This window comes from Gopherus evgoodei, chromosome 10 (assembly GCF_007399415.2).
Source record: "Gopherus evgoodei ecotype Sinaloan lineage chromosome 10, rGopEvg1_v1.p, whole genome shotgun sequence".
In the NCBI taxonomy this organism is placed as follows: domain Eukaryota; kingdom Metazoa; phylum Chordata; order Testudines; family Testudinidae; genus Gopherus; species Gopherus evgoodei.
In genome coordinates this window covers 71494112-71521641 of record NC_044331.1, presented here as the reverse complement: position 1 = coordinate 71521641, position 27530 = coordinate 71494112, and the positions used below count along the sequence as shown (strand labels likewise).

Genomic DNA, 27530 nt, shown 5'->3' with positions numbered 1-27530 from the left:
TGTTAATGCATCCCAGAATCATGTTTGCTTTTTTTGCAACAGTATCACACTGTTGACTCATATTAAGCTTGTGGTCCACTATGACCCCTAGATCTCTTTCTGCCATACTCCTTCCTAGACAGTCTCTTCCCATTCTGTATGTGTGAAACTGATTGTTCCTTCCTAAGTGGAGCACTTTGCATTTATCTTTATTGAACTTCATCCTGTTTACCTCAGACCATTTCTCCAACTTGTCCAGATCATTTTGAATTTTGACCCTGTCCTCCAAAGCAGTTGCAATCCCTCCCAGTTTGGTATTGTCCGCAAACTTAATAAGCGTACTTTCTATGCCAACATCTAAATCGTTGATGAAGATATTGAACAGAACCGGTCCCAAAACAGACCCCTGCGGAACCCCACTTGTTATACCTTTCCAGCAGGATTGGGAGCCATTAACAACTACTCTCTGAGTACAGTTATCCAGCCAGTTATGCACCCACCTTATAGTAGCCCCATCTAAATTGTACTTTCCTAGCTTATCTATAAGAATATCATGCAAGACTGTATCAAATGCCTTACTAAAGTCTAGGTATATCACATCCACCGCTTCTCCCTTATCCACAAGGCTCGTTATCCTATCAAAGAACGCTATCAGATTAGTTTGACACGATTTGTTCTTTACAAATCCATGCTGGCTATTCCCTATCACCTTACCACCTTCCAAGTGTTTGCAGATGATTTCTTTGATTACCTGCTCCATTATCTTCCCTGGCACAGAAGTTAAACTAACTGGTCTGTAGTTTCCTGGGTTGTTTTTATTTCCCTTTTATAGATGGGCACTATATTTGCCCCCTTCCAGTCTTCTGGAATCTCCCCCGTCTCCCATGATTTCCCAAAGATAATAGCTAGAGGCTCAGATACCTCTTCCATTAACTCCTTGAGTATTCTAGGATGCATTTCATCAGGCCCTGGTGACTTGCAGGCATCTTAACTTTTCTAAGTGATTTTTTACTTGCTCTTTCCTTATTTTCTCTTCTAAACCTACCCTCTTCCTGTAAGCATTCACTATATTAGACATTCCTTCAGACTTCTCAGTGAAGACCGAAACAAAGAAGTCATTAAGCATCTCTGCCATTTCCAAGTCTCCCGTTACTGTTACCCCCTCCTCACTGAGCAGTGGGCCAACCCTGTCCTTAGTCTTCATGGTAACACTTTGAAGTTCACCAAGACTGTTACTATTCCTACCTGTTGATCTTTAATTCTCTGCAATTCCCATTTGATGACTACTTCAGCGAGGTCCACAGCCAGTTTTCTTTGTTCAATGGTAACACTGGGAGTGAAACCCAGCCTCTGCATGGCACTAACCATATGCTGCACCAAATGGTGTCTTACAGGGTAATAAACCTGTAGAAATGGATTTATAAATGTGTTACATGTAAACTCACTATATTTTACATATTCCCTACCACACAGAAAACAGAATGGTAAATTAATTGCCTTTAAGCCCAGAGTTGGTTATATCTGCACCACGCTCATCCCTCTAGAATTAAGACAAGAAGCTGGTATTTTGGTAAAACAAGCATTCCTGACCAGATTTTCCCTGACTCACAAGTAACCCAGACTAAGGCTACAGCTATACTAGAGAGTGTACAGCAGTACAGCTGCATCAATACAGCTGCACTGCTGCAAGCTTTCTAACAGCTGCTCTAGGCCAACAGGAGAGAGCTCTCCCGTCAGTTTAACTACTCCCCTCCCACAAGGGGCGGTAGCTACACCTCTACTTCGATATAACGCTGTCCTCGGGAGTCAAAAAAAAAAATCTTACTACATTATAGGTGAAACCGCATTATATCGAACTTGCTTTGATCCACCTGAGTGCACAGCCCAAACCACCCGCCTCATCCCCCTCCGGAGCACTGCTTTACCGCGTTATATCTGAATTCGTGTTATATCTGGTCACGTTATATCGGGGTAGAGGCGTATGTCACTGGAAGAAGCTCTCCTGCTGACATAGCACTGTCCACTAGGGTGCTTATGCCAGTGTAATTTATGTCACTCAGGAGTCACTCACCTCCCTGACTGACATAAGTTATGCCGACATAAGGTGTAATACAGACATAGCCTCAGAATCATACCTATCTAGTGTTTCATTTTGGAAACAAACCACTCCAAACTTCACTTTTAGTGTTGCTTTCAAATGTTTTATTAGCACTTCAGTTGGCTCCCTATTTACGTTATTTCATACCATGTGCAAGCTAATTTTAAGAGTGCTTTTGGACCAAGACCAAGTTGACCCTTTGCTTAAGTTAAATTGGTATTTGAAGCATTTGTGCACTTTTGGGAACACGACTCTTTAAACCACAATGTAAGGGTGGAGGAGGCTTTAACAAACAAAAAGCAATGCACAGGGCATGTGGGTAAAAAAGGGAAAGATGTAACAATGTAAAAGCAAAAGTTAGACGAGACAGACGCATTTCAGAATTGGACAGATATACTGTTACGTTAACGGCAGACATTTTCAGCTTTAAACATTTGTAGTATGCACATGTGCATACAGAACCATCTCCTTTAAATATTTGTTCTCTGCTATATAATTTGGATCTCATTAATTTTTATTTAGTCTGTATTATATCTCCTAGGCATCTAGGATAATTTGTCCAAGTGTTTGGTTGGTCACTGTATACATACCTTGAAATGCTGTACTATTAAATGCAAAATATGGACCAGCTGTGGAACTGTATGGCCCTCTTCTACAATGATTTTTCGTGTCCAATGAGTCAGCATCTGATGTCCATCCTCCATTCGAGCAGGCACAGCTGGAGTTAGAATAGCCATTGCTTGCCTGACAATTGCTCGAGCCTCCATTGCATGAGCTTTTAGAAGACTGTGAAAAACCTAAAAAAAAGGAGTGATCCTCTTAAACATGGTATAAACCTCTTCTTCTAAAGAATAATACATCTCTTTAAGACCTTTTCCCTTGAATAAATGGCAGTTTCACTTCCTTGTCCTGAACCTGCTATCCTGTTTTCCCCCAGTGTCTGATGCTAAGTTTTCGTAAGTGTCTCCCCCACGAATCCCCTGACCTCTTTCTCAAACACCATTTTTTTAAATGATACTGCTAATGCCTTGATTCTAAGAGACCTCTAAATATTACCTGCTTCTTCACTGCCTCATCTCCCTTATTCACCAGCTCTAAGCTCTTTGAAAGTGTCATCTATTCCCACTATCTTGAATTGCCTCATCTCTCTCCTTTACACCTGTCAGTTACCTTCTACCCTCTTCATATTCTAAAACTGCCCTGAAAGTTACCAATGATCTTCTCTATGTTAAGGCCAGTTCAAATTTTTCATTATCTTTTTGCTGCCTTCATTACCAGGAACAAGCCCCTCTTTCCACTGAACTTCCCAGGTGACGATTTTCTTCTCTCACCTGCTGCCTTTACTGGATCCCTTCTTGTAGATACCTCACAAGGTGCTGGTCTTTGGCCTGCCCCTTCTATGCTTGCTCCCTGGGTGATCTTATCTGCTCTTATGGCTTTAGTTATCACATGTATAATGATTATTCAAAACTACATCTCCATCCTCCATGACAGGCCCTCCATTACAGTACAAAATAACTGATTAAAGAAAGCATACACCAGGAATAGTACTTATCAGCATCCCTTTAGCATATTAGTGCAAATTTGTACACAATACCTGCAACACTATCTTCTTATGTATGGCAAATTTTGCAATGATGTGTGCTAAAAGCAAATGTCCACTGTACTTGCATGCTGGGTCCACACACGCCTTAGACAAGAGACAGGGCCAGGCAAAGGTCATCAGGCGCCGCAGTTTGCTGTTCCGGTTCTTGTTATTGTCATGAATGTGATGTGGGGCATGTTCCACAAGAAGCGTTGCAAATTGCAAGAGATAAATTCGGAGTGAATCCAGCATATCTGCTTGCTTTTCTGGGTCAAGTACCTATTCCCAAGAGTGGAGGGGTAGCAAGATGGGGGACGGGGAATAAATAAATATCTTCAAAAACGCTACATACATTACCAACTACAAGAACAAATATAGTTCACAAAGTCTATAAAAAACACACACCAACCTGAAAAAGTATCTGCAGCAACAGATAAGATGACTTTTAGAACAACGTACTTTTATTACTAGCCATCAGCACCAGGGGCGGCTTTAGGTATTTTTCCGTCCCAAGCACAGCAGGCAGGCTGCCTTCCGCAGCTTGCCTGCGAGAGGTCCCCAGTCCCGTGGATTCAGCAGCACGCCTGTGGGAGGTCCGCCGAAGCTGCGGGACCAGCGAACCCTCTGCAGGCATGCTGCTGAAGGCAACCTGCCTACCACCCTCGTGGTGACCAGCAGGGTGCCCCCCAAGGCTTGCCGCCCCAGGCACGTGCTTGGCATGCTGATGCCTGGAGCCGCCCCTGATCAGCACTCTCCAAAGGAATGGGCAACTGTCCATTTCTCATCTATTGCCCAAATGATCCTTGATTATACTGTATGCACATACATCTACATTTAGGGCCAGGTTTTCAAAAGTCTTCAGAACACACAACAGAGGCCAGATTTTCATAAGAGTTCATGTAGCAGGGTGGTTAACCCGCTCCTGCCCTGAAGGGCTTAAAACAGCCCTGGGGGACTGTTGTGGCTGGAAGCTGCTAAGATGGGCTGATTGGGAAGTGGCTTCAGCTGGGCCACACCCCAATTAGGCCACAGCTGGACTGTATAAAGAGGCTGAGAGAAAGAAGCTCAGCAGTCTCCTTCTGCCTGTAGGGAGCTGGAGACAGGGTACCTGAGTGGTACAGAGCTGGGGAGCTCCAGCCTGGAAAGGCCCAGGCTGCCGCTTAGCATAAGGCCAAGAGGTACTGGGAGTTCCCAGGGTAGGCAAAGGCAGCAGGTCCAAACCCAACCTGGCCAGTGATGAGTAGGCTGATACTGCAGTCTGCCCCAGGGGCTAGACAATGACTGGCAGTAGCCATATACTGAGGCAAGGTGGGGATACTAGGTGAGGGTTCCCTGGGGAGGGGAGACCCTAAGACTGCGGGGGGTAACTACCAGGGGGCAGCACCCCAGACAACAGAGCACCAGATCTGGGAGGGACATGGGGGGCCAGAGGACAGCAGATCACCCGCCTGCAGAGGGCACTCCAGAGCTGGAACGAGCTAATTCACGGAAGTCACCAGCAGGAGGCGCTGCAGGGGTGAGTCTGTTCCTCTACAGTTCAGCTCCCACTCTGGCAACTAAATGAAGTGAGCACATTTTTATAATAAGGGGAGCTGAGCACTTCTGAAGACCTGGCCTTCAAAGTATCTTCAACATTGACTATTTTATATTTGCTGACAGGTATAATAATGAGGCACAAAAGTCAGTTCTATAACAACTTCAAGCGTCTGTAAAGAGTCTCCTTACCAAGAGGTAGCTGATATATGGGGTTACTGCAGAAAGCCTTCATTCGTAAAGTAATATGTTGAAATCCTAATGAAGTCACAAGTAACTTGAGTATTTGTAATTTCATTCTAGCTCCTGGTGGATATTTCTCCACAATTCAAAATCATCATATGAGTCAGTATAATTGACCACTTATATTTAGAGAAAGCCCTGGCCAGAAGTAGCAAGAATAATTCAGAGCAGGATTGAAATGTCAACCAATTTAGGTACATTTATTTTATTTTTCGCTTTTCAATTCTTTAAAGTGAGCAGGGATGGATACCTTTGTTATAAAAACACTGGTGATACTTTCTGGATTATCTCCTTCTGGGTTGGGTGGTCCCAGAAGTTGTTCTCCTTCTGCCTTTTCAAAACTATACAAGAATGCAGGATTCAAGATATGCTGCAGAACCTACAAACCAGGAATGGAAGAAATTAATACTATGCTATTAAAGTTCTCTAAATAAAACAATTACTTAATAAAGCTATCTGGATTATTTCTAACTACTGACAAAACCAATGCATTTCAGATTCAGAGCCTCTTGAAGTTCTCTCTTTCTAACTTAGAGACTGAATGTAAAAAGGCCAGGACAGATTATTATTATTGGGGGGTGGGGGGGAAGAGACACACAACGCAAAAGTCGGCTTCCTAGAAAGGGCAGATTAAGGGTTTGTCTACACAGCCTGCAGTCTGGACTTTTAGTCTGGACTACAGAATGCACTAGCATGCTGTGCTGCAACTACCTTTTAGTTCACGCCAGTTGTTTGCCACACATGGGAGTTAGAGCACAGCACGCTAGTGCACTCTGCAATTTACACCTCGAAGTCCAAACTGCAGGGCCACATAGGCATAACCTAAGAAATCCTCAATTTTGAAAGTCAGTTGCTGACTCCACCTATTAATTGGTCTTCCACATTATTGGTAGTTTCACACAATTGGTTCTGCCAATTACTGAACTCTTTTTGACATTTAAGCAAGTGAGGTTTGTTGCCCTAGTTCCCAAGATGAGAATTAAACCTAAATATCAGCTTATTTTGATGAAATTGCTTTATTTACCTTGGCTTTCAGCTCATCTCCAAAATTTGGGTCATTGAAGTCTACAAACCGGAAGAACAGAGCCCGTTTTTGGGAAATACTATAGTTTTTGGGGATTTCTTCTTCCATGTACTCCTTTAAGAAAGTCATATTGCAGAGAAAACGGCCTGTAAAAGCTCGAAGCAGCTGGAAGAGCAATTCTATATCACCATAATTCCGTCTGGAAAAGGAAACAATTAAAACCTCTCGTGAGAAACTGGTATCAGACTATTCTGTTTGATAACTTGGTGGAGGAGTCATCCTTGCTTTTAAACGTGCACAGTTAAAAAACCCCAGGACTTTCTAAAAGTAGTCTTGGTTTTGGTTTTAACGGTAGCACGAAGGAGCAACTTTCAGTCTTTTCTTCCACACAGGATTATGCAGCAAGCAGTATTATTTTTAAATTACAGAAAAGATATACACAAATGGAAAAAAATTGATTTGATCAATAAATAGTTCTACATACTTGCAGTAATTCAATAAGCAGTATGCCAGTAGTTTAGGTTCTTTCCAGTTTGTTGCAGCCATATTCTCCTTACGATGTCTTTCTTGAAAAGCTTCACTTACCCACACGCGTCTTAACTGACTCACTAAGGAATGCTGATTTGCCAACCAACATTCATCATTCTTAACTATAATACTTATGATCTGTCAAAAAACAGACAAATACATCTATTAGACATATATCTAATAATAACAATCAGAGAAACAAGGTAGGTTAGTTAATATCTTTTATTAGACCAACTTCTGCGGGTAAAAGAGACACTCTTTCGAGCTTATGCAGAGCACTTCTTCTGGTCTGGGAAACAAGTTGTTAACAGGCCACTTCACCTTGAATGGTCCCTTAGAACAGCGGTTGTCAAATTTATTTGATTGTGCCCTCCCTACACAAACCTTTTCTTAGTGTCTGAAGTCCTTTGCGCCCCCTTCCCCTCTGCTCCTTCCACACAAAGACATATACCACTGCCCAGCTCTGAAGGCAGCGTGAAGAGCAGCAGCTGCTGGCCAGGCACCCAGCTCTGAAGACAGACTGACTTCTCATGGCCCCCTCCCCAGCCAGTTTGAGAGCTTCTGCCTTAGCTTAGCATAAGTAGTTAGCACATATGCTATTTGTTTGATCCTGTATTTAACTGACACTCTTCGTACCTTTCCCACACCAGCGGAAGAGCTCTGTGTAACTCGAAAGTTTGTCTCTCTCACCAACAGAAGTTGGTCCAATAAAAGATATTACCTCACTCACCTTGTCTCTCAAATACAAGGTGGAACAGACTGTTTAGCACAAGTTGCCCACATAGACTTCAAGGAACCACTCAAAGTGCAAGAGGCTCATTAACACCTCTCCTGTCACCAGGTGTGGGGTGGGGAAAAGCTGTGGGGAAATTTAGTGGGTTACAAATTATTGTAATAAGCCATAAATCCAGTGCCTCTATTAAGTCCATGATTTTTAGTGTTTAGCAAAAGTTATGAAGGTGCCTTGAAGCTTAAATTTATAAAACTTTGCTAGACACTAAAAATATGAAATACGTGTTAATTACTTATGCTAAACAATCTGTTCCACTTTGCATTTAGCTATGACACTGAGAATGCTTCCCAGACCTGAAGAAGAGCTCTGTGTAAGCTCAAAAGTTTGTCTCTCTTATCAACAGAAGTTGGTCCAATAAAAGATATAACCTCACCCATATTGTCTCTCTAATATCCTGGGACCAAACACAGCTACAACATTCCATAACAGCAATCTTGATATACAGGGACGAATTTCAGATTGATTGAGGGCTAAATATGGTTCTACAAAAACTGCCCATAGAAACACTGTCATTAATTCCTTTTCTTTTTAGCTCCAATGAAAGATATATTTTTAAAAAGTTTGAACGTCCCTATTCAGCACTGGCAGCATTATGCTAGTAAATGAGAAACAGAAGAGTCAAACTGACTGTCCAGTTTCTTAAAGCCAAGTAAAATGCAACAAGTAAACTGGCAGGTGAAAGGGAAATTCAATTTTTTTAAACTGTTTTACAAATCTACCAATACATATGTGACATTACTCAATGTATCTATAGTCAGCGTCCCTCTAAACAGATTTGAACTATTCATGACAACGTTTGTGAAAACAGCAAATAAATACCTTGATAGCCTGAAACTGAAGATCAAGACGCATTGTGCTGGTGCTTGGTGATCCAGGCCTAACAGCAGCTTGGGTGCCACCAGGTAACAGTAAAGTGATAAATCTATTTGGATTAGCTGCCAGGACATCTCGTAAAGGCTTCGCATCTTTGTGTTTTAAAAAACTCTGGAGAAGGGCAACCAACCATTACAGGAATAAATTTTAATGAAAACATACCAAAGGTTTTATCATCACACAGTTGTATACCCATGTTTAGTTTACCTATACCACTTGGACTTAATGCATTTTAATTTTGTGCCTCAATTTAATACTCATAAAAAGGTGCCACTGACTCAAGTCCTCAAGACTGAAATCTGGTATTTTGTCTGACACAACAGATACTACACAGTTAGAATAATGGTAAAAAAGTACATGAATAACTTCTAATTTATCAAAATTGGACTATTGTTCGCAGATATTACCATGAACATTCTGCTCCACTGTGGATCATTTAAAGTCGCTTCCATCATGAACAGCTCAACAGTCTGGGATGGATGACGTGTCAGAAACTTTATCAGTGGTTCTCTGAATGGACTGCCCGCCTGAAACATTCACAATGTTTTAATTAAATTATTTTCCTTTATTCAATTTATCCATTCCTCTCACATTATCTGGCAAAAAATAGAGCACTGAAGTTAGCATGTGTACAGGCGTAAAATGAATTTGTTAGCAACCACAACCACCCCAAGGTCTTAAAACCACCAAGTATTATCAGTCTTAAAAGATGAGATAATTTGTTACAAATCAATTTTTATACCAAATAATCTTACACAGGTGGCTGGAACAATTAAAAAAAACCCACTTAAAACAAGAGTATTATAAAAGCAATAAAAGAGGCAATTAGCAAAATTAAACTCCACTTTTACCTCTATCAACATAGCCCGTTCTGTTTTCATCACAACTTCCAGCAAAGGTTTAACCAGAGTCTGAGGTGCAGCTGGGATCAGATGAAATAGGTTTATGATTGCTGAACAAATCTTCATTTCCTACAGATAAAAATAAACATCATCAAAATAAACTAACAATTCCTAACTAAACGTACAAACATATTACCACAGATCTTACCATGACTACATTTTTCTATCTATATATTAGCACAGCTGGCAAACAAAAGCAAGGAGTTAACAAATAAGCAGCAACTACTTACCCCAGTACATGGAAGGAATCTGTCCTGAAGAAATATATATTTTTTCCCCATTTTGGTATCATGTTTTTGTAAGGCATATTTTATTTATTTACTTTGTTTCTTTAGTGATATTTTAATATTAAAGCTAGACTGTGTGTAATGAGAATGGTGATGAGGGGAATTATAAGGATTCATTGCGGCACTATATTGAGCGGTTCACACTTCAAAAATCCAAACTAGCAGCTCAAAACCATTTCCCATACGTATTCCACAACAGCAGAATAGGAGTGAAAGAAAAGAACCCTCCCATCATTGTTCGTGCATGTTGCATATGGCTGGCTATTTTTAAAAACAGCTTTGCTCTTCTATCAAATACTGATTCTTCTAAATGTCTGAGCAAATGTCAGGATTTCTTTTTAAAATTGTGTAGTTTAAATGTGTTTTACATTTTCCTAGGGCAACGAACTGTATTTTCTATTCAGAGTGGGAATATTACTTAATGAAGAGTATTCAAGGAACCACAAGAAGAGGAAAAATAAATCCATTTCTAACAGAGACTATGTACCATGTTTGTAGTGGGATATTATTGGTGTTTTTTAAACTGAATTTAAATACAAAGCATTAAAGGCGCCAATCCTGTAATCTGATCTGCACAAGCAGGTCCTTGGGCCGCCTACACAGAGCACACTGCCGGACTGGGGCTTAAATTTATAAAATCCATTCAGATTATTAGATCCCTTGGAAAGCACTTAAAAGTTCTGCTCCAAACTTCCTAGTACAAAACATGCTGAACATCCTTCACAGCAATGTTACTAAAACAACTCCGCCACAGACAAACATAGGACAAGTCACAGCACTGCACTCAAAGGCACAATGCACTCTGCCCATTACATAACAATACAGCTAACATATCACAGCAAAAACCAAAACACAACAACAAAGAACCTCCTGGGGCCTCCACTGAATTTCTCACCTCTACCCCTTCCACGGCAGGCTGAACCAAAACAAAAATTACAGCATGAAAAAAAAAAAAAAGAAAGAAAGAAAAGAAACACAAAAATGTAAAAAAAGTATATGCTATTCTTCAGATTGCAGTCAGAAACTGACTTTAATAGGGTTATGTTCTCACCTCAAACTGACAGAATGGAGACAACGAACATCTCCCGCACTCTGAAATGCTCTCCTGAGGATGGGGAGGAAAAGCATTTTTTTTTCTATTTTTACATTGTTTACATATAATTTCCCATATATTTGTGCACAATAAAATATTAGGGATGAACAAGACAGTGGAAACAATATTCAGATATCTTCAGAGACAAGTATTGCCCACACAGACAACAAAAACCTTCAATGCTTCAAATATCAAACTACACAAGTCTTTTCAATGGACTTCAGCCCTCCCCCAAAACAAAAATTCAAATATTCACTTAAGCAACATTGTTGAGGGGAGGAAAATTTGTTGCAACCTGCTTAATCAAAAAAAGGTAACTTTATTTCATATGGAGTAAGGAAAGACTAGCTTTTTTAATGAAGATTTTAAGCATCAGATCCATTAAAAATTCATTTCCACTTGGAATGCAATTTTTTTTTTTTTTTTTTTTTTTTTTTTTACTACCAGTCGCACATAATCAGGGCTACATTAAGCTACAAAAGGGCTGTTTTAAGTGGCAAGGATTAAAGATCAAAAAAGCTGAATAATTCTGGCTCTCTTACTTTATATCTGGGTTTACCCTGACAGAACTTGCATCATTATACATTAGTTTTTAACTGAGATTTTTTTTTTTTTTTAGCCTTTTTAGTTTACAAGTGCCATTTGTTTTCCTTGAAAAATGCAGACCTTGTGGAATTTTGCAGCAAAGCATTTTACTAGAAGGCAAAATGATTAATGTCTTGACTGCTAATTAGAGTGTTCAGATTCTGAGAACTGCATGACAACATGGGTATCAAAACAAGAGTACTCAAAAAGAGCATGGAGTCCTATTCACCTCACCCCAATGTATAGATGGAGAGAGAAGGATAAAAATTGCTTAAAGTCATTTTAATTTTTTTTTAAAAGGAATAGTGCCTCAAACCACCCTCAAGCAGATATGCTGCTTTTTCTCAGCCTGTAAATCTCCACTGAAGTTATGATCTCCTGAAGCTAGCATTCACAATCAATTTGTATAATACAAGGCACTTCAAGAACCACTTCACACTAATAGAAATTTGCTTTTAATGTGAACCGGTGAAATTTTGGAGTCCACAAACCCCAGGAAGAAACCAGTACTAATGCTAACTACAATTAATCCTCTTGACTAATTAACCTCACCCCCATTTCTCTCTCGTAGGAGATGAAGTTACAAAAACCATCTCACACATGGATGCATGAAAAACATCTGCTGTGTAAACTGTGTGAAGATCAGTGTCAAAGTGCTTTTTCTTCAATTTACTAATATTTGTAGTATTAAGGACTCTCTTGAGATGAGCATCTAATAAAAAAGAGTAAAATTTAAGACTGAATTATCTTTGTTTAATCAAATCTTTTTTAAATGTAAGCGTCGTCAAAAAAACAGTATTTGAAAATGTTGAACATGTGTCAAACATTCACAACGTTGTTTGAAATAGCTTTTTCTCCATCACAGTTTTTTTGTTCTTGGGGGAGGGAATGTTTAACACACAAAAAATACATACAGACAAAAGATTGTGACAGAAAACATTAAAAGCAAAAGAATTCACAGCTGAGTGAAATATGTCTAATATGTAGAGAGAACTAGACAAAGAACAGTTACAGTGGTGCCCCACTGTGGGCTGAAGACGACTACTACAAAAGACTCAACTGTATCTATAATTATCAGGAGTGGGGAAAAAATGGATCCCAATAGCAGTCTATAGAAAGCCATAGCAGTGCACTGAATTAATAAATATTAATATTTTGGCTAACATGCATGCACAGTAGCCTACTTTTAAATCTTAATGCAAACAAGAAATTAACCCAATCTGATTACAAAATATTTAACTTTTCAAATCTAAATTGGTCATCACTTCTGAAGTAGTTAGCTTTTTGATGGGACAGAGAAAAAAGTAGTTAAAAAAATCATTTCATTTCTTGAAACAAAAACAGCCAGCCCAATTTAGTTCTAATCTGAAACAAAACAAAACAGATTCCTTCCTAGTTTGGAAGTTTAGAGACAGTGATAAATCTTTACTCCTAGTAGAAATTACTGGTATAGTTCCTAATAGAACTGCAGACACAATACGAACTATAGCACTGAATGTGATAATTATTTCTACAAGTATAGTATTATAGAACACACTTTGCCTTTAAACTATGCAGTTTTCAGTTTGCAAGGAAACTTAATTCCCACATTTCAACAAACTATCACTTCCCACAACAAACCAACAAACTGACCTTAATTATTAAACAAAATTTTAAAATGTAGCTTTCGAAAATCATATTTAAGATGGAAGGGGGAATGTTATATGTAGTGTACATTTGCTGACAAAACAGGCCATGAATATCCAGTATATTAACTAAAAACTAAACTATAAAACCAAGCTGAACTATTAAAAAAAATGGACTATTGAGAAATTACGTCATTGATCATGTAATCTGGTCTATACAGGCAGATACCTCAGAAGACAATGGGTGTCTTCCCATACAGCCCTCACTGCAGGATTAGGACTTAGGAAACTGCGCACACTAGATGAAATTCACCCCACTACACAAGATCCTACCAAAGATCCTCCACACCATTTCAACTTCAGAGCAAAAGTGCTGAGACACTTATACATGCACTATCTTTGCCAGGAGAACTTCAGTCACTGTAAATACCAATTTAAAATGCAAGTCAAAAACTTCCGATATTAAGATTTGTCACAAATATTTCAAAAAAGTAGTTTTATGTAGCCTTGTAACAAAAACCTCAGTGGATACCCAGTTATGGTAACATTTACGGTTGTAGGATTTCTGTATTTGATAAAAGTTTACATTGCTTACTTCGGCTTCTCCCTCCCCCATAAAAGGAACTCTTAACTTACATTTCCATCACTCCTCTGTCCTCCTTTATGTGTAATTACTACCACTTCCATCCATTTACGCAGGTGTTGCTGTGGGGAAATCCAACATGAGTACGATTACTCTAATTTTACAGTTCCAGTCATGAAAGCCACAGCAAGATTTTATACTAGATAAAGCAGACGTACAGCCTGATTTTTGAGGGAAGCAGACTAAACAGCTGTCAGTAGTTAGTTCGGTTCCCTTGATTGGAGAGGTTAGCTTGCTGTTTGCGACCCACTGGTTTGTAACCTACAGATCTTGTAAGACCTTCAACTGTTTCTAAACTGACCAGGTACCTAAAGAGGCCAAGAGAGCTTTTAAATCTGTGCTTGATTGGAAGGTTGCAAGCTTTTCTTTTGATCTTACTACAATTATCCATACCTTTGTCACTTCTTGATTGGAGTACTAATACATCCTATATGGGGCTACATCTGAAGTCCATTAGGGAACTTCAGCTGGTGAAAAATGCAGCAGGTCTCCTTTCTTAGAGGTTCTTTCCACAGGGAGTGGATTACACAGGCATAGCAAAATCTAATGGCTGCCAATTCATTCCTCATGTGGTATCACAACAGCTGAGATCACCTGAGGGTGTTAAAAGCCCTCAACTCTGGAACTACGTTCACCACTTCATCCAACAGAGCCCAAATCCATTGCCCTATAAGGCCTGCTGCACGGTACGTGTTCCCCAATTATCAAAAAAGGGATGGATATGAAAGTGCACATGTGGGTTGAACAGGAAGATATTTATTAAGTCTGATAGGTAAATGCGAATGGGTGTTCATATTTGGTAACTGATTTGTACATGTTTTAATGTACAAATCATATAAATCTATGACCAAGTATGAGCACTCATCTCCTGAGTATTAGAGCCCCTGGCAAAAGGATACAGGCAAATTTTTTAGGAATCCAAATACAAAAGATAAAGGCAAGACCACCATCATTTTAGCATTCAAAGAGATGCCAGCCTGCCCACGAAATGTTATCCTACTGAAAAGGAAAAAGCAAGTTTTCAAGACAATGTTTACCATAGTATCCTGGCAACCCCACGTTCAGAGAGAAATCTGTCCAAGGATATTTCAGTATAATTAACTTTGACTTCATTAGAAGAAAAAGAGTTGTTCGTTGTTTTCCTTTTCACTTAACTAAGCCTCTTTAGAAATAATGGTTTTCATCCAATTCTAATCATGCAAACATTTCAAATCACAAATTAATATACATGAATTGTAAAGCATGGAAACCTTTTGTACAATCTATTAATTAAATCACTATTAAACTCTTTTAATCTTCAATTTTATCTATGTCAGTTAAAAGGAGAGTTCTTCTAGGAAGATTTAAAAAAGGATTGGGCTTACCATCATCTGATCACAGAATTTGTCATTAAAGGAGTTTGGAAAAAGTCTAGTGACAGAAGTCAGACGGTTCACAACATTCAGTGTCAAACTTCGATAATCTCCCAACATCATGAGCAATGGTCTCATGTGTGTGTGAATTTGATCTACTTCTATTGTAGCTCCTTCCAAGAACTGCAAGGAAGTAAAGCATGGAATCACAACAGAAATAAAAGAAAATTCAGTTACTTCAGTACAGACACAAAAAATAACTCTGCAGAACTGGTTTCATATTTTTAAAGTTCACATAAAATGGCTATACAATAAAAAATGGTTCAATAAATGTTTGGTTTTAAAAAATGCTTTTGGTGGCAGGATGGAGGCTTATGAAGAACATGTTTAATCGCGATACATTGCTCAGTTTATGGAATGTGCTGCAAACAAGAGATTCGGTTAACAGGATTTTATTCCTATACTACTATTGTTAACTGTGGAGTTATAAAATTCTGACTGACGAAGTATTCTGACTGACGAAGTAGTATATAATTATTTAAAATTTCCTTCTCATTTAACCAGCAATTTTAAAAATGCAACAGAAAAAGATCTTAAGTGAGAGGTAAAAGACACTCAGGCTTGTGTTACAAGCAAAACCACATGTTTGGGACTCCGGTCATAATAAACACAGCTAAATTTTGTTCACACAGTAGCTTTTTTCACAACAAACCAAAACATCAGTGTGTGTCTCCACCTATCCAAGTTGCCAAAGGGAACTCGAGAATGGATAAAATCACCCAAATCAGATCCACAAGCACAGTTTGGAGGTTTTGTCTATATTATTAAAACAAAAAAAACAAAAAAAAAACAGTATGCACAACAGTTTACAAGAGGACAGCTATGTGCTATATTATGCCACAGGCAAGGGCAAAATACCACAAGCTGCCGTAGTCCACTGAAGAAAGGACTGCGGAGAATCTATATTTAGGGCCAGCCATATCAGTAACTGGTTACAAACTCAGTTAAAGCTGTAGGGACAGATTCTCTGCTGAAATCCCAAAGTCATTTTGCACTGCCCCAGTAGTGCAAAGGGGTTGGAATCTGGCCACAGATGGATAGTAGGAATTTCCTCTGGCGTAACTGAACCCCTTGCTAGCATGAAGCTGGTGAAGGCTGCTCCTGCATCAACTGCTCCCACACTCCCACCACAGGAGAAGAGAGAAGGGGCTTTAGAAGAGGTCAGGAGATGATCCTCTACCAATGGTAAAAGGTATTTAAGCCTCTTAGCTGCTCTCACTCTTGCCAGGGCCAGCCCTCACAATCAGGGAGCTATAACCAGCTCTGGCATCACCACAGAAAGGCTGTCACAGGAAGGAATCTGATCAGAGTACACATATGACCTACAAATCTGTGGATCATTGACATTACTAGTGTGAAACTTATCCTGTGTAATAGCCTATGAATGCCTGCTCCTCATTATAAAGTAGATACACCTCTACCCCGATATAACGCCCCCCAATATAACACGAATTCAGACATAATGTGGTAAAGCAGCGCTCCAGGGATCAAATCAATTTCGACATAACGCGGTTTCACCTATAATGCGGTAAGAATTGTTGGCTTCCAAAGACAGCGTTATATTGAGGGAGAGGTGTACTGACCATGAATAGTCAACACTTACTTAATATTAATAATTACAGTAAGTATCTCTTTATTCATTAAAGCTATGTTAGAGATAAATCAGCATAAGATAAGCATAATGCTAATTTTTTGATTGGGAGCAATTTGACACATCCATAAAACTTTGAAACAACAAAGCTGAATATATTTAGTCCAAAAGAAAAATATGCTTCCTCGATAAGAGCCTGTATGCCTGGTTTCCACCAGAGGACATTTTTATGGGCAAGATCAAATCCTCCCTCAAAAAACATTTCATAGAAACAATGAACAGCAACTTAATTATACTGGTGCCACCCTAACACAAACAGAGCAGCTACTAATCCCAGTAGAAATACTGCTTCTTTGTTACACTGCTTCTTGGGAAAAGCATAAAGAAAGACCAACACAAAGCAGCATTGTTTTAATATCACTAACCTTTCTCATACATGCCTCTCCCGCCTCCTGCAGTTCATTATTTGTTGAATTAAGTGCCTTGAAAAGTGCAGCAATGATTTTCTCTCTAGACTGAGGTAAGTAATTACAGGCAGCTAAAGCATCTGCAAAAATAAAAATATTTTTGTGTTCCTTGTTAACTTGAAATACAGAAGGGAAAGGCCATTTTTTTGGTAAATTCTCTGTGTGTTTGTTTCATTTCTTTTGAAATTACTGACAGCTACAGCTTTAACATTTTTGCCACATGCAACAGATATCACAAGAACAAAAGACTGGTGTTACTATTAATAGTATTTTAAATTTTCTGAATGCTATTCAAGGAAGTCTTTCCAAAAGTATTTAGAGTTCTAATCCTTAGGAACTAAAAATCATTACTGTAAATAACTGAACTGAGGAATATTGTCACTGGAATAAATGGTCAGCCAACTTTTGCTCTCCAACACATGCAATCACACTGACTTCAATAAGGTTATAAGTATGTTAACAGAAAGCAGTATTTTCCTTTCTTGTTAATAATTTCTTTCTAATCCAGTGAGAATGTATTAACATTGTTGGATATTACATAATTACCGGTAGTTACTTTTCCCAGAGTAAATATTTATGAAGTTCCTAATTTTCAGATCATTTCTATATTTTCTCTCTCTCTCAATTCTGGCAATAAAGCCACACTTGAATTAAAGAAGTTTCAAGATCATTACTGCCTATAGAAGCTCCTGGCTTGCTTCACATTTTCATGTTTTCTCTCTCATTGGAATTTATGTGCATTTATTGCTTGTGACTAGGGTTACCAACCCTCCTGGTTTAGCCGGGAGTCTCCTGGAATCGGGCTCCATCTCGAGGAGGCTACTGAAGCCAAAACAGGAGACTTTAAGCTGCTAAAAATCCAGCGGTGCAATTGAACTACGGCAGGCTCCCTACCTGCCTTGGCTCCATGCCACTGTCAAAAGTGGCCAGGACGTCCCTGCAGCCCCTGGGGCGAGGGAGGGTTTCCGCACGTTACCTGCGCCCTGAGCATCAACTTCGAAGCTCTCATTGGCCAGGAACTGCAGCCAATGGGACCTGCAGGGTCCGTGCCTGCAGGCAGGGGCAGCACATGGAACCCCCTGCCCTTGCTTGCCCTCCCCTATCCCCCCCGGGGGACACACCAGCCACTTTCAAAAGCAGCACGGAGCCAGGGCAGGTAGGGAGCCTGCCTTAGCCCTGCCAACCAGAAACCACCTGAGATAAGCACTGCCCAGCTAGAGCCAGCACCCCAAATCCCCGTCCCATGCCCCCACCTGCGCCAGCCCTGAGCCCCCTCCAGCACCCAAACTCCCTCCCAGAGTCTGCATCCCTCAACCCCCCCGTGCCCCTCAATCCCGAGCTCTAAATCCCCTCCTGCATCCCAACTCCAAGAGCTTGCACCCACACCCCCAGAGCCCACATCCCCTTCCGCACCTCAAATCTCTTCCTCAATTTGGTGAAACTGAGTGAGGGTTGGGGAGAGCAGGCAATGGAGATGGGGGAAGTGGGGAGAGTGGGGGCATGGAAGGATCTTTGCGTTTGTGTGATTAAACAATTGGCAACCCTACTTGTGACAATTATCTGATTCACAGCTTTGAAAACTAAACCCTGTTCATCCAGAGAGCAGGTACAGCATTGGCAATGGAAGTGCAAGCTCCCATGGGCTGTCCCCTTCAATATCTCCCGAATTATGATCTGGAAAGAACAACTTCCAAGGACTTCAGTCTGCTGAGATTATCTACAAAAGCATCCGCTGCTATTATAAGGAGAGTGTCTGTCTACCACAAGCTATATTTGCATACTTTAACTTACTCAAGGCTGCAATTCGAAGAGGTACTAGTGATGGAAGACTTTTGTAACAGGGTAATTTCATTAAGGCAGCATCTTCAGCCTCACACAAATTCAACAGCTGAAAGTTTTTTAAAAAAAAACAAAAACGGTTAGCTCAGTGATTATTGCGAAATAATCTTTCCAGTCACGTTTTCAGCATGGCAATAATTCTCTCTACACAGCTCTGCTCTTGCAATTAGCTGCCCTAAGTTATTTCAAATAAACAATTAGTTTCATTCAAGAGGCTGAAAATACAAGATGTACACAATTCCATACTTGAAAGTGTCAGCCTGCACAATTTCGAAGAACCCTAGTTAGGTTCAGTGCTTTAATTTACAAGTTTACTGGACTGGGATTTAGAAGATCGGGGCTTTATTCCTGGCTCTGCCCCCAGCCTGTTGAAGTGACCGGGAGCAAGTTGCTTCGCCTCTCTGTGCCTCAGTTTTCCTATCTGTAAAATGGCAATAAAATGATACTAACCACCTTTATAAATGCTTTGCGATCTACTGATGAAAAGTACAATATAAGAGCTAAGTATTATTATTAGGACTCCATCACCTGGTTTATATGATCTGCTCGGAGTCTTTTTTTCAACTAGGAATAAGAACTAGGTCATTACCTAGCTCTTTCCCAGGAGACTACCTTTATCAATAGATCATGTTCCATTCTCTAGACTGGGTCTCGTGCTCAAGCCCAGGAGATACTGTAGAGATACTCCTCAGTTTGTCCACAGGCCCTGGTTATGGAGGTAGAACATCACAATGATCTGAAGCATCCTCTAGAAAGCAAGGTTGGCTAATAGTCTCCAAAAAGTCCTTCGAGCCATAAAAAAAAAAAAAAAAATCCACTATGGGGATGCAAGTGAGTTGTTGAAGACCGAGGAAGGAGGTTAAACACAGGAAGCAGAAAATATTTTTGGTGGCTGAGGGATTTTGTCCTTGAGTGCAGGAGGGTGTAAGGAGGTGATAGGATAGTACTTAATACCTAGAGGAGGAAAAGGGTGCCACTTAGTATACTTGGCTTTTTAGCCTCTTCTCTTCCACTGTAGAGACACCCTGCACCCTCCTCCCTAATGTAATCTGTCTAGATGCACCACCAGCATGCCTCTCTATTGTGCAAGTTTGGAGTAATGGACCCTTCACAAGCAAGAAGTGTGTTGGGGCATTGCAGCATAAGGAATGGACCACCAGGCAGCTAGACAATTATATTGAAACTAAAGTCAGTCCTGAGACATTGAGAAAGTCCAGAAAACTGGGGACTGTCTCACAGTTCCGATAGAACATTCAGTTATCTTTATTTTTAAACTTACAGCTTTATTTCAGTGGAACGTCCTTTTAAAAAACATCCAACTACACTCTAAGAAAATTAGCTGGATGTTTCTAAAGTAGAAATCAGTACCGAAGGCTGATCGACAAACAAATTTATAACCAATTCAGTTAAAGCAGTCACCAATATAAATTAAACCAATAAACACTTTAAAATTAATATAACTGCATATATGCTAGGGCAGGGGTAGGTAACCTATGGCACGCATGCCGAAGGCGGCATGCGAGCTGATTTTCAGTGGCACTCACACTGCCTGGGTCCTGGCCACTGGTCTGGGGTGCTCTGCATTTTAACTTAATTTTAAATGAAGCTTCTTAAACATTTTAAAAACCTTATTTAAACTATTATTGTATATAAAGTAGTTACAGACTTACAGAAAGAGACCTTCTAAAAACATTAAAATATATTACTGGCACGTGAAACCTTAAATTAGAGTGAATAAATGAAGACTCAGCACACCACTTCTGAAAGGCTGCTGATCCCTGTGCTAAGGGATTGCACCAATTTTGTTAACAGTGTGTATAAACAAGGCCTAGGACTGTTTAAACTGTGAACTTTCAATATCAGTTTAACACCGACCTCCCTGACATTAAGAACACCCCATACTTCTGAAAGCTATTGTTTTAATTTGCAGATGCAGGCTGACAGCACTTCATCAGTTCACATTTTAAAGGTTATATTCTCATTGAGAACCAAAAAAAGTTTTGTTTTGTTTTTTTAAATGAAAGCTTAAATTCAGCAGAAAATATCGATACCCACAAATGCGCAGGGTGAGCCTCAGCATACAGCATGCACTGAAATGCTGCATGTTCGTTTCCACTGTCCCTAATAATATTGTCAGCGCTTAGATCATTGCTTTGACATATAATATAAATAGCTTCAGTCTGAAATGTCAGAATGTACAAAAAGGGAAGTACCTCGGTGTAGAAAACCTTGTGTTCCACAACATTTAGATCCATAGTAAATAGTCGGGGCTGCAGAGTTGTGCAAAATGTGTTCCCCTCCATAAGCCCAATCTGGGCATTTGCAGGCTGATGCCTAAGTAAGTGCTTTTTTGGAGGAACCATGTCTTGGAGAACCTACAAAATATCATTTAGAATAGCATCTTGATTACAGGGCATACATGATTATATAAATAGTCTATTAAGAGGATATCAGCTTTGCTCATGTTTCTGTCCTTCTCATTATGGTTCTCTCATAATACCTGTTTAGAAATCACTGAGCTGAAAAAGATTTCCTTGAGCCAATGTCATTCACAATAATTTGCTTAACAGGCCATTACATATTCCTATTTTTAACTACGATTTTCTTATTTTTTATGGAACGATTAGCTTTTTGTCATCACGACTATTTCTGACCAATTGAGTAACAGTAACGGTTACATGTTTCATATGAAAAAAGACACAGATCTGCACAAAACTGTAAACATTAAAAACATACCTCTAGGCAAAAAAAACTTTGTCAAGATAGTCAAGGCTGTAAATGGATCTATATTCTTTTAAAAAGATTATTAGAGCCCTTTAGATATAAAAAAAGATGTCTAGAAGTCACAAAGTTCAGAGATTTAAGGATAAAACATGTTTTAGGTCACACACTTGGAATACTGTCAGATCCGAAAATGTCAGAAAGTATGGAAATACTCATTTACTGGCAGGTTATTACATCAGTCTCTTATTCTCACTTATTCACCCCTTATCTACCTATGAGATTCTGACTAATTGCCATTATTAGATGTCATCCCTGTTACACGTCTGAATTACAATACGAAGGTCTCTTGTTGTAAAAGGAGATCCTGTGCAGATCCTTTTGACCTATCAAAAGCCCACCTGACAAGGTTTTTGAGGCATCCCATGTCATCATCTTCTAAGTGGACAAAAAAGGTGATTTGTGCCTGCATGCAAACTTTGGGGAATTTAACATTGATGGGGTGGGTAGGGAGAGGCACAGCAAAGTCTGTATGGACCATGTGTGGAGGGTAACACGAGATCCAGTTTTCAGCTTGTACCCAAAGGACGGGACAAGGCCTACTCTACAATTAACCGGAGTAAAATATATTTAACTGATTCTGCCCTAACAGTCGGAAAGAAAGAAAGACAGCTAGCTAGATACACACACAAATCCAAACAACAGTCCAACTCTTAAATGTGCTTAGACCAACAAAACCTAACAAAGCTAGGTTGGCTTGTGTGATGGGCTATACAAAGCATACTGGACAACAAGGGGTTAAGGAGCTGCTCTGGGCTCAGCTAGTTCAACCCCGCCACACCTGCAAGACATGCACAGGCTGGAGGAGAAGTTAAAAGAGAAACAAAACAGCTCACTTGTGGGCAGACCAGCAGAAAAGGGAAGAAAACAGACCATCAACCCTCAGCTCCTGAGGAAAGGGCAATTGACAGTGAGACCTTCCACAACAACCACTGCCTGAAGAACCCTCACTGAGGGACAGGACTGCCTAATCCCAGTACACCCTAAGAGGGAGTCATTCCCCCTTACCAGCTTACCAGCTCGGTTTATTTGTGTTAATTCCTCTTGCTTTTTGTTTATGGACTACCCTGAAAGGGGAGAGACTTTGAAGTGAGCCTGGTCGACAAACCAAGTCACGGAAAAAGAGGCAGGCTGCAACAGAGGTGGGACAGCCAGCAGCAGTAAACTTCAGTAGAAAGAGCTGCCACACCCCAAGTAGGTGCAAGCGGTGAGCCTCCACAGCTTGGTTGCCTCTTTACCACATTAAAGGCTTTTAAAATGTACTAAAATATTCAGTTTAACAATCATCAGAGGGGTAGCCGTGTTAGTCTGGATCTGTAAAAGCAGCAAAGAGTACTGTGGCACCTTATGGACTAACAGACATATTGGAGCATGAGCTTTCGTGGGTGAATACCCACTTCGTCGGATCCGATCAAGTGGGTATTCACCCACGAAAGCTCATGCTCCAATACACTTGTTAGTCTATAAGGTGCCACAGGACTCTTTGCTGCTCTTACAGTTTAACAATGACATTTTAGAGCTGTAAACTAGATCACAGAAGACTGTGCAAACCAGCTATCACCTTTCTACGGGGAGTGACAACCCCTTACAAACTCACCTCCGTGCATATGATATGTCAGAGGATAAGCTGGGGAAAAAAAAAAAAAGCCTGAAAAGTAGGCTTCAGAGAAAGTTAGCTTCAGTGACTCATTGCACCACTGGAACATCAGTATAGAGAAAGCTATTATCCTGGACTGCTACGGTCAAAGCCATATGAAAAATATCCAGAATTAATAGTACTTTAGAGCTTGTTTCAATAATGTGAAAACCCTTTCAAAAAGCATTTTGCAAAACAAAAACCTTAAGCTATTTTAACATACTTTGGTATCTCAATGAATCCCCTTTGTGATAACCTCACCTCTTTATGTGGCTCCATAATCACAGTAACACTTTTCCCAGTGACCTGTGCAAGCACTTGCAATGAATGCATGGCTTGCTTTCTTACAGTGGAGTTTGGAGAGGTTACTTCTCGAACCAGGTCGTGTGTCACATGATGGAAAGACTTTTCCTGTGCTGCCAGGATTTCTTCTGTTTTTTCTTCATCTTTTAAAGGAGTGGCACATCTAATCAAAAGCTGTTCTAGTGTGGTCTTTGCCATAGCAACGGCTCCATTGGAAACCTAAGAAATCATGGATTTGTTAGTGCTGCTGTTATGCAGATTAGCGACCTTTACAAACACTATGCTCAGTTATGAATGGCTGTTCTGCCAGAAATGTAAAGTTAACACACCTTTTTAACCTTTTCCATCTTTCATCCAAAGATAGCAAAGCAGAATGCTATGAAATTTCATAAATGAAATCCTAAAGCGAGAACACCCTGATAGCTTGGCCAGTGAACAATTCAGGTTTCAGAAAAGGTCAAGAACTCTATTCTCTAAGCATCTACTACTAAACAAGAACTACATTAAAGCTGATCGGTAGCGAGATACACATTTTACCAGAAGTAGAGTTTGAAATGAAGAAAAATAACGTTTGTCCACTCAAATCACAGCATATTTAATTTATTTTGTTGATTAAAAGTCTATAAATCAAATTTAACTCAGAGGAAAGCAATTCCAACAGCTTCAGTGGAGTTGTAACCAATAAAACCAGAGCTAAATTTGACCCAATGTGCTTGAGATCTTCACTAGGTTCAAATACAAAGACGAACACATTCAACAACTGTTACAGGTATACTAAACTGTTAAGTAATAAAACTCAGATTAGCAAGAGTTTAGATTGTATAAATTTAACATCTGAAGTTCCACAATTTCCCAAACACTCAGTGAAATCATCCATACATTAAATACCTCTCCAGTTAGGTCCATCATGACAAACAGCAGTGCTTTGAGGAAAGTCTGCTGGTTCTGGAGGACCCAAATTAAAGGCAGTCGTTCCATGAGGAATTTAATTGACACCACACCTCCTAGTTTAGCATACCAAGCTTGTTCATAACAGCATGCACATAAACGCTCCACAATGTATGAAAACAAAGGAAGCTGACAAGCCTAAAAATAAAATAAAAAAAATAAAAAAAACTGTCAATGATTATTTAGTTCAATCAGCACATCCCATCCCCAGTTTTAAAGCGTTCAAGAGCACTATGAAACAGGCTAAAATTAAGCAATTAAAGATTACGTTACCCTTTCCTTCGAACCCAGAATAATGCTTGCAACATCGAATATCACAGCTAGAGCCACTTCCCCTATCTTGCAGAGCTCCTTCTCCTCATATGCCATACAGATGGCTATGGCATCAATAAGTACCAAAGGATCCATTCCTTTTGATCCATTTTCTTCACTGTGAAACATGGCTGTGCTGGGCTGGCTTCCAACCTGATAGCACTGCAGCAAAAAAGGGCCTACAATTTATATTGGAGGGGGGGAAAAAGAACAGAATGGATACTTCAGCATTAACAATCTTTAAATTAGATCTTCCGATCTTCTCTGATTAACCCATTGCAAAACTAGTGAAAATTATGACTATTTGCATGTAAATGAATGGTCATAATTTTTTTCGTTTTTAAATGAAAAAAATTTATTTGAAATGTTTTCTTGCTTTTAATTCGGTGACTATGTACTTCACTACGAAATTAAAACTAAGACTATTAAAGTAAAATTACATTTAAGTATCTTGAAATATGCTTACAGCACCTTTTTCTTTCTTATCACTTGAACTATATAAAAAGGTACAAGCCAAGGTTTATTAAGTTACATTTTTTAAGTGAAAGATACTGCATTACTCTTCATTATTTACACAATTCCTTTTCTGGTCCTTCAAAAATTAAAAAAAAACAAAAGAAAATGTACCCAAATCCCAACATGGGGGAAGGGAGGGAGTGGAAAGCCTATAACAAAAATTTTGCATTTAAGGTACAAATTGCATTCAACATCTGTTGATATCAGAGATATACATAGCTCAGGGTTTTCAAAAGTGGTCTGTTATAACTTGTGCACATTTCACTGTTTGATTTTTGAATATTTTAAAAATATCATTACGTTATATCTTTGCAAGTATGGCTTACAAAACTATTTTTTAATAGTTGAAGCAGTTAAGTAACAGTAGAGAAAGAGTAAGCATATTCAAATAGGTGTTGTAACAATAATATAATTAAGAAATGAAACTAAGGTCTTAATGTAACAAACATCAATTTTTTCCCCTTTTTTATTCAAGAATTTATTGCAGAAAAGACTAAAACCTTCTTCTCCTATCCCGACAGTTCATGAAATGTCTATTCTGCATTTACTCACCACATTGCTGAGCTACTGCCACCATTGTGTAATGGCGAATTAGGCTGGCTACAAAAGGCAGAGCACTAGGTCGCAGATCTTTGATGACTGCTGACATGAATGCACCTGTCAATGCCTGTTCAAATGTTTTACGGGCAGGAGTATCCTGTGCTTTGTACCGATGTGAAATAATTACACTGGGTATGGACTTCTCAGTAAAGCTGAAAAGACAAAATTATATCTATATTATAATCCTGAACTACTATGCCAACAGTTCAACCATGACCATCAAGGACTTAATTTACAGTTTGTTCCTGACTTCTAACCCACACTCCCTTTCCGATAAAGCCAGATCAGTTCATTTAATCCATTTTAATTTTGGCAACCACTGGCAACATGATGGATGGCTCAATTTCATCATGAACATTTAAAAAGCCAGTGGTTCAGAAGAGGCCACACACACTCCAAGTAATATGTATACAGGCGTCACAGTGGAATTCAATTATAGAATGGCATTTTTGATATTTTCACACTTTTATTTTATTAAGTAAGATGACATTTGATTTTGATCTTTAAGGTCTGAAATGTTATTTATCTATTAATTCACTGCCCAATAAAACCTGTTTGCTTCAAAGTCCAGATAGTCTTTTTAAAAGTTACATTTATGTCAAATCTAAAATACATTATAATAAAAACAACAATCGTGCTTTTTAGCTACATACTATTTGCACTGAGGGAATCAATGTAACGTATATATTATGCACACAGACGGCAAAAGTAACTTAAATGCAATGATTTTATTATCCATGATTTAAACTTAAACTACTTTAACCAAACTACCTAGAAAAGCAACTGCTTAATTCAACAAACCCCAGCTCAGGCAAATACCTGGTATTTTCCAAGATTAACTTTATTAAAAAGGTTTTATATTTTCACGGAACACACTGATTGAATGTCTAACTACACTGCTTTTTCCACTCATGCTTTTGTCCAGAACAAAACACTTATTTTTAAATTGCATAGAAAAATATTACGAGTTAATCAGCCCCTAATAGGAAGCCTTCCATTAGGGCTGCTAAAGGACAAGGAAAAAAAAAAGCAAACATAAGGGTTTTGTTTGGCAACTGTGGAGAAGGAAGAAGGGCAATCTGACACGCAGCTGGAAGGAGGAGACTTTTCCCAGAAGGTGCAGAAAGTGAGTATGCATAATGGGGAAGAGATTGTCTTAGTATACAGATTACTAGGTAGAAGTTGATGACTCTGGCCCCATTCCTATCCATCATCTGATTCACTTTCCAACATCTACCCCTGTTGGTAGGTCTACACATGCAGCAGCATGCGGAGTACAGATACAGCACACCAGCTAGTAAAGGTATAAACAGCAGTGTAGATGCTGAGGCACA

General features: G+C 39.4%; 1 protein-coding gene across 12 annotated transcripts in view; it reads right to left on the bottom strand.

The window, feature by feature from the left end:
* The window catches only part of TRRAP (transformation/transcription domain associated protein), a 169003-nt gene that overhangs the window by 100754 nt on the left and 40719 nt on the right, over window positions 1-27530 (bottom strand). For 8 of the 12 annotated variants that reach the window (XM_030578970.1, XM_030578969.1, XM_030578975.1 and 5 more), the window contains exons 24-43: window positions 26149-26348; window positions 25042-25259; window positions 24709-24906; window positions 23779-24039; window positions 21314-21475; window positions 19053-19149; window positions 17220-17341; window positions 15156-15326; window positions 13785-13853; window positions 10897-10950; window positions 10741-10761; window positions 9508-9627; window positions 9064-9183; window positions 8603-8767; window positions 6947-7128; window positions 6463-6661; window positions 5689-5817; window positions 3675-3941; window positions 2668-2874; window positions 1225-1383 (exon numbers count right to left, since the gene is read on the bottom strand). In XM_030578970.1, coding sequence (XP_030434830.1) covers window positions 1225-1383; window positions 2668-2874; window positions 3675-3941; window positions 5689-5817; window positions 6463-6661; window positions 6947-7128; window positions 8603-8767; window positions 9064-9183; window positions 9508-9627; window positions 10741-10761; window positions 10897-10950; window positions 13785-13853; window positions 15156-15326; window positions 17220-17341; window positions 19053-19149; window positions 21314-21475; window positions 23779-24039; window positions 24709-24906; window positions 25042-25259; window positions 26149-26348 — 3121 coding nt within the window. The remainder of the gene's footprint in view (window positions 1-1224; window positions 1384-2667; window positions 2875-3674; window positions 3942-5688; window positions 5818-6462; window positions 6662-6946; window positions 7129-8602; window positions 8768-9063; window positions 9184-9507; window positions 9628-10740; window positions 10762-10896; window positions 10951-13784; window positions 13854-15155; window positions 15327-17219; window positions 17342-19052; window positions 19150-21313; window positions 21476-23778; window positions 24040-24708; window positions 24907-25041; window positions 25260-26148; window positions 26349-27530) is intronic. The other 4 variants (XM_030578977.1, XM_030578978.1, XM_030578979.1 and 1 more) reach the window with 2 other exon arrangements.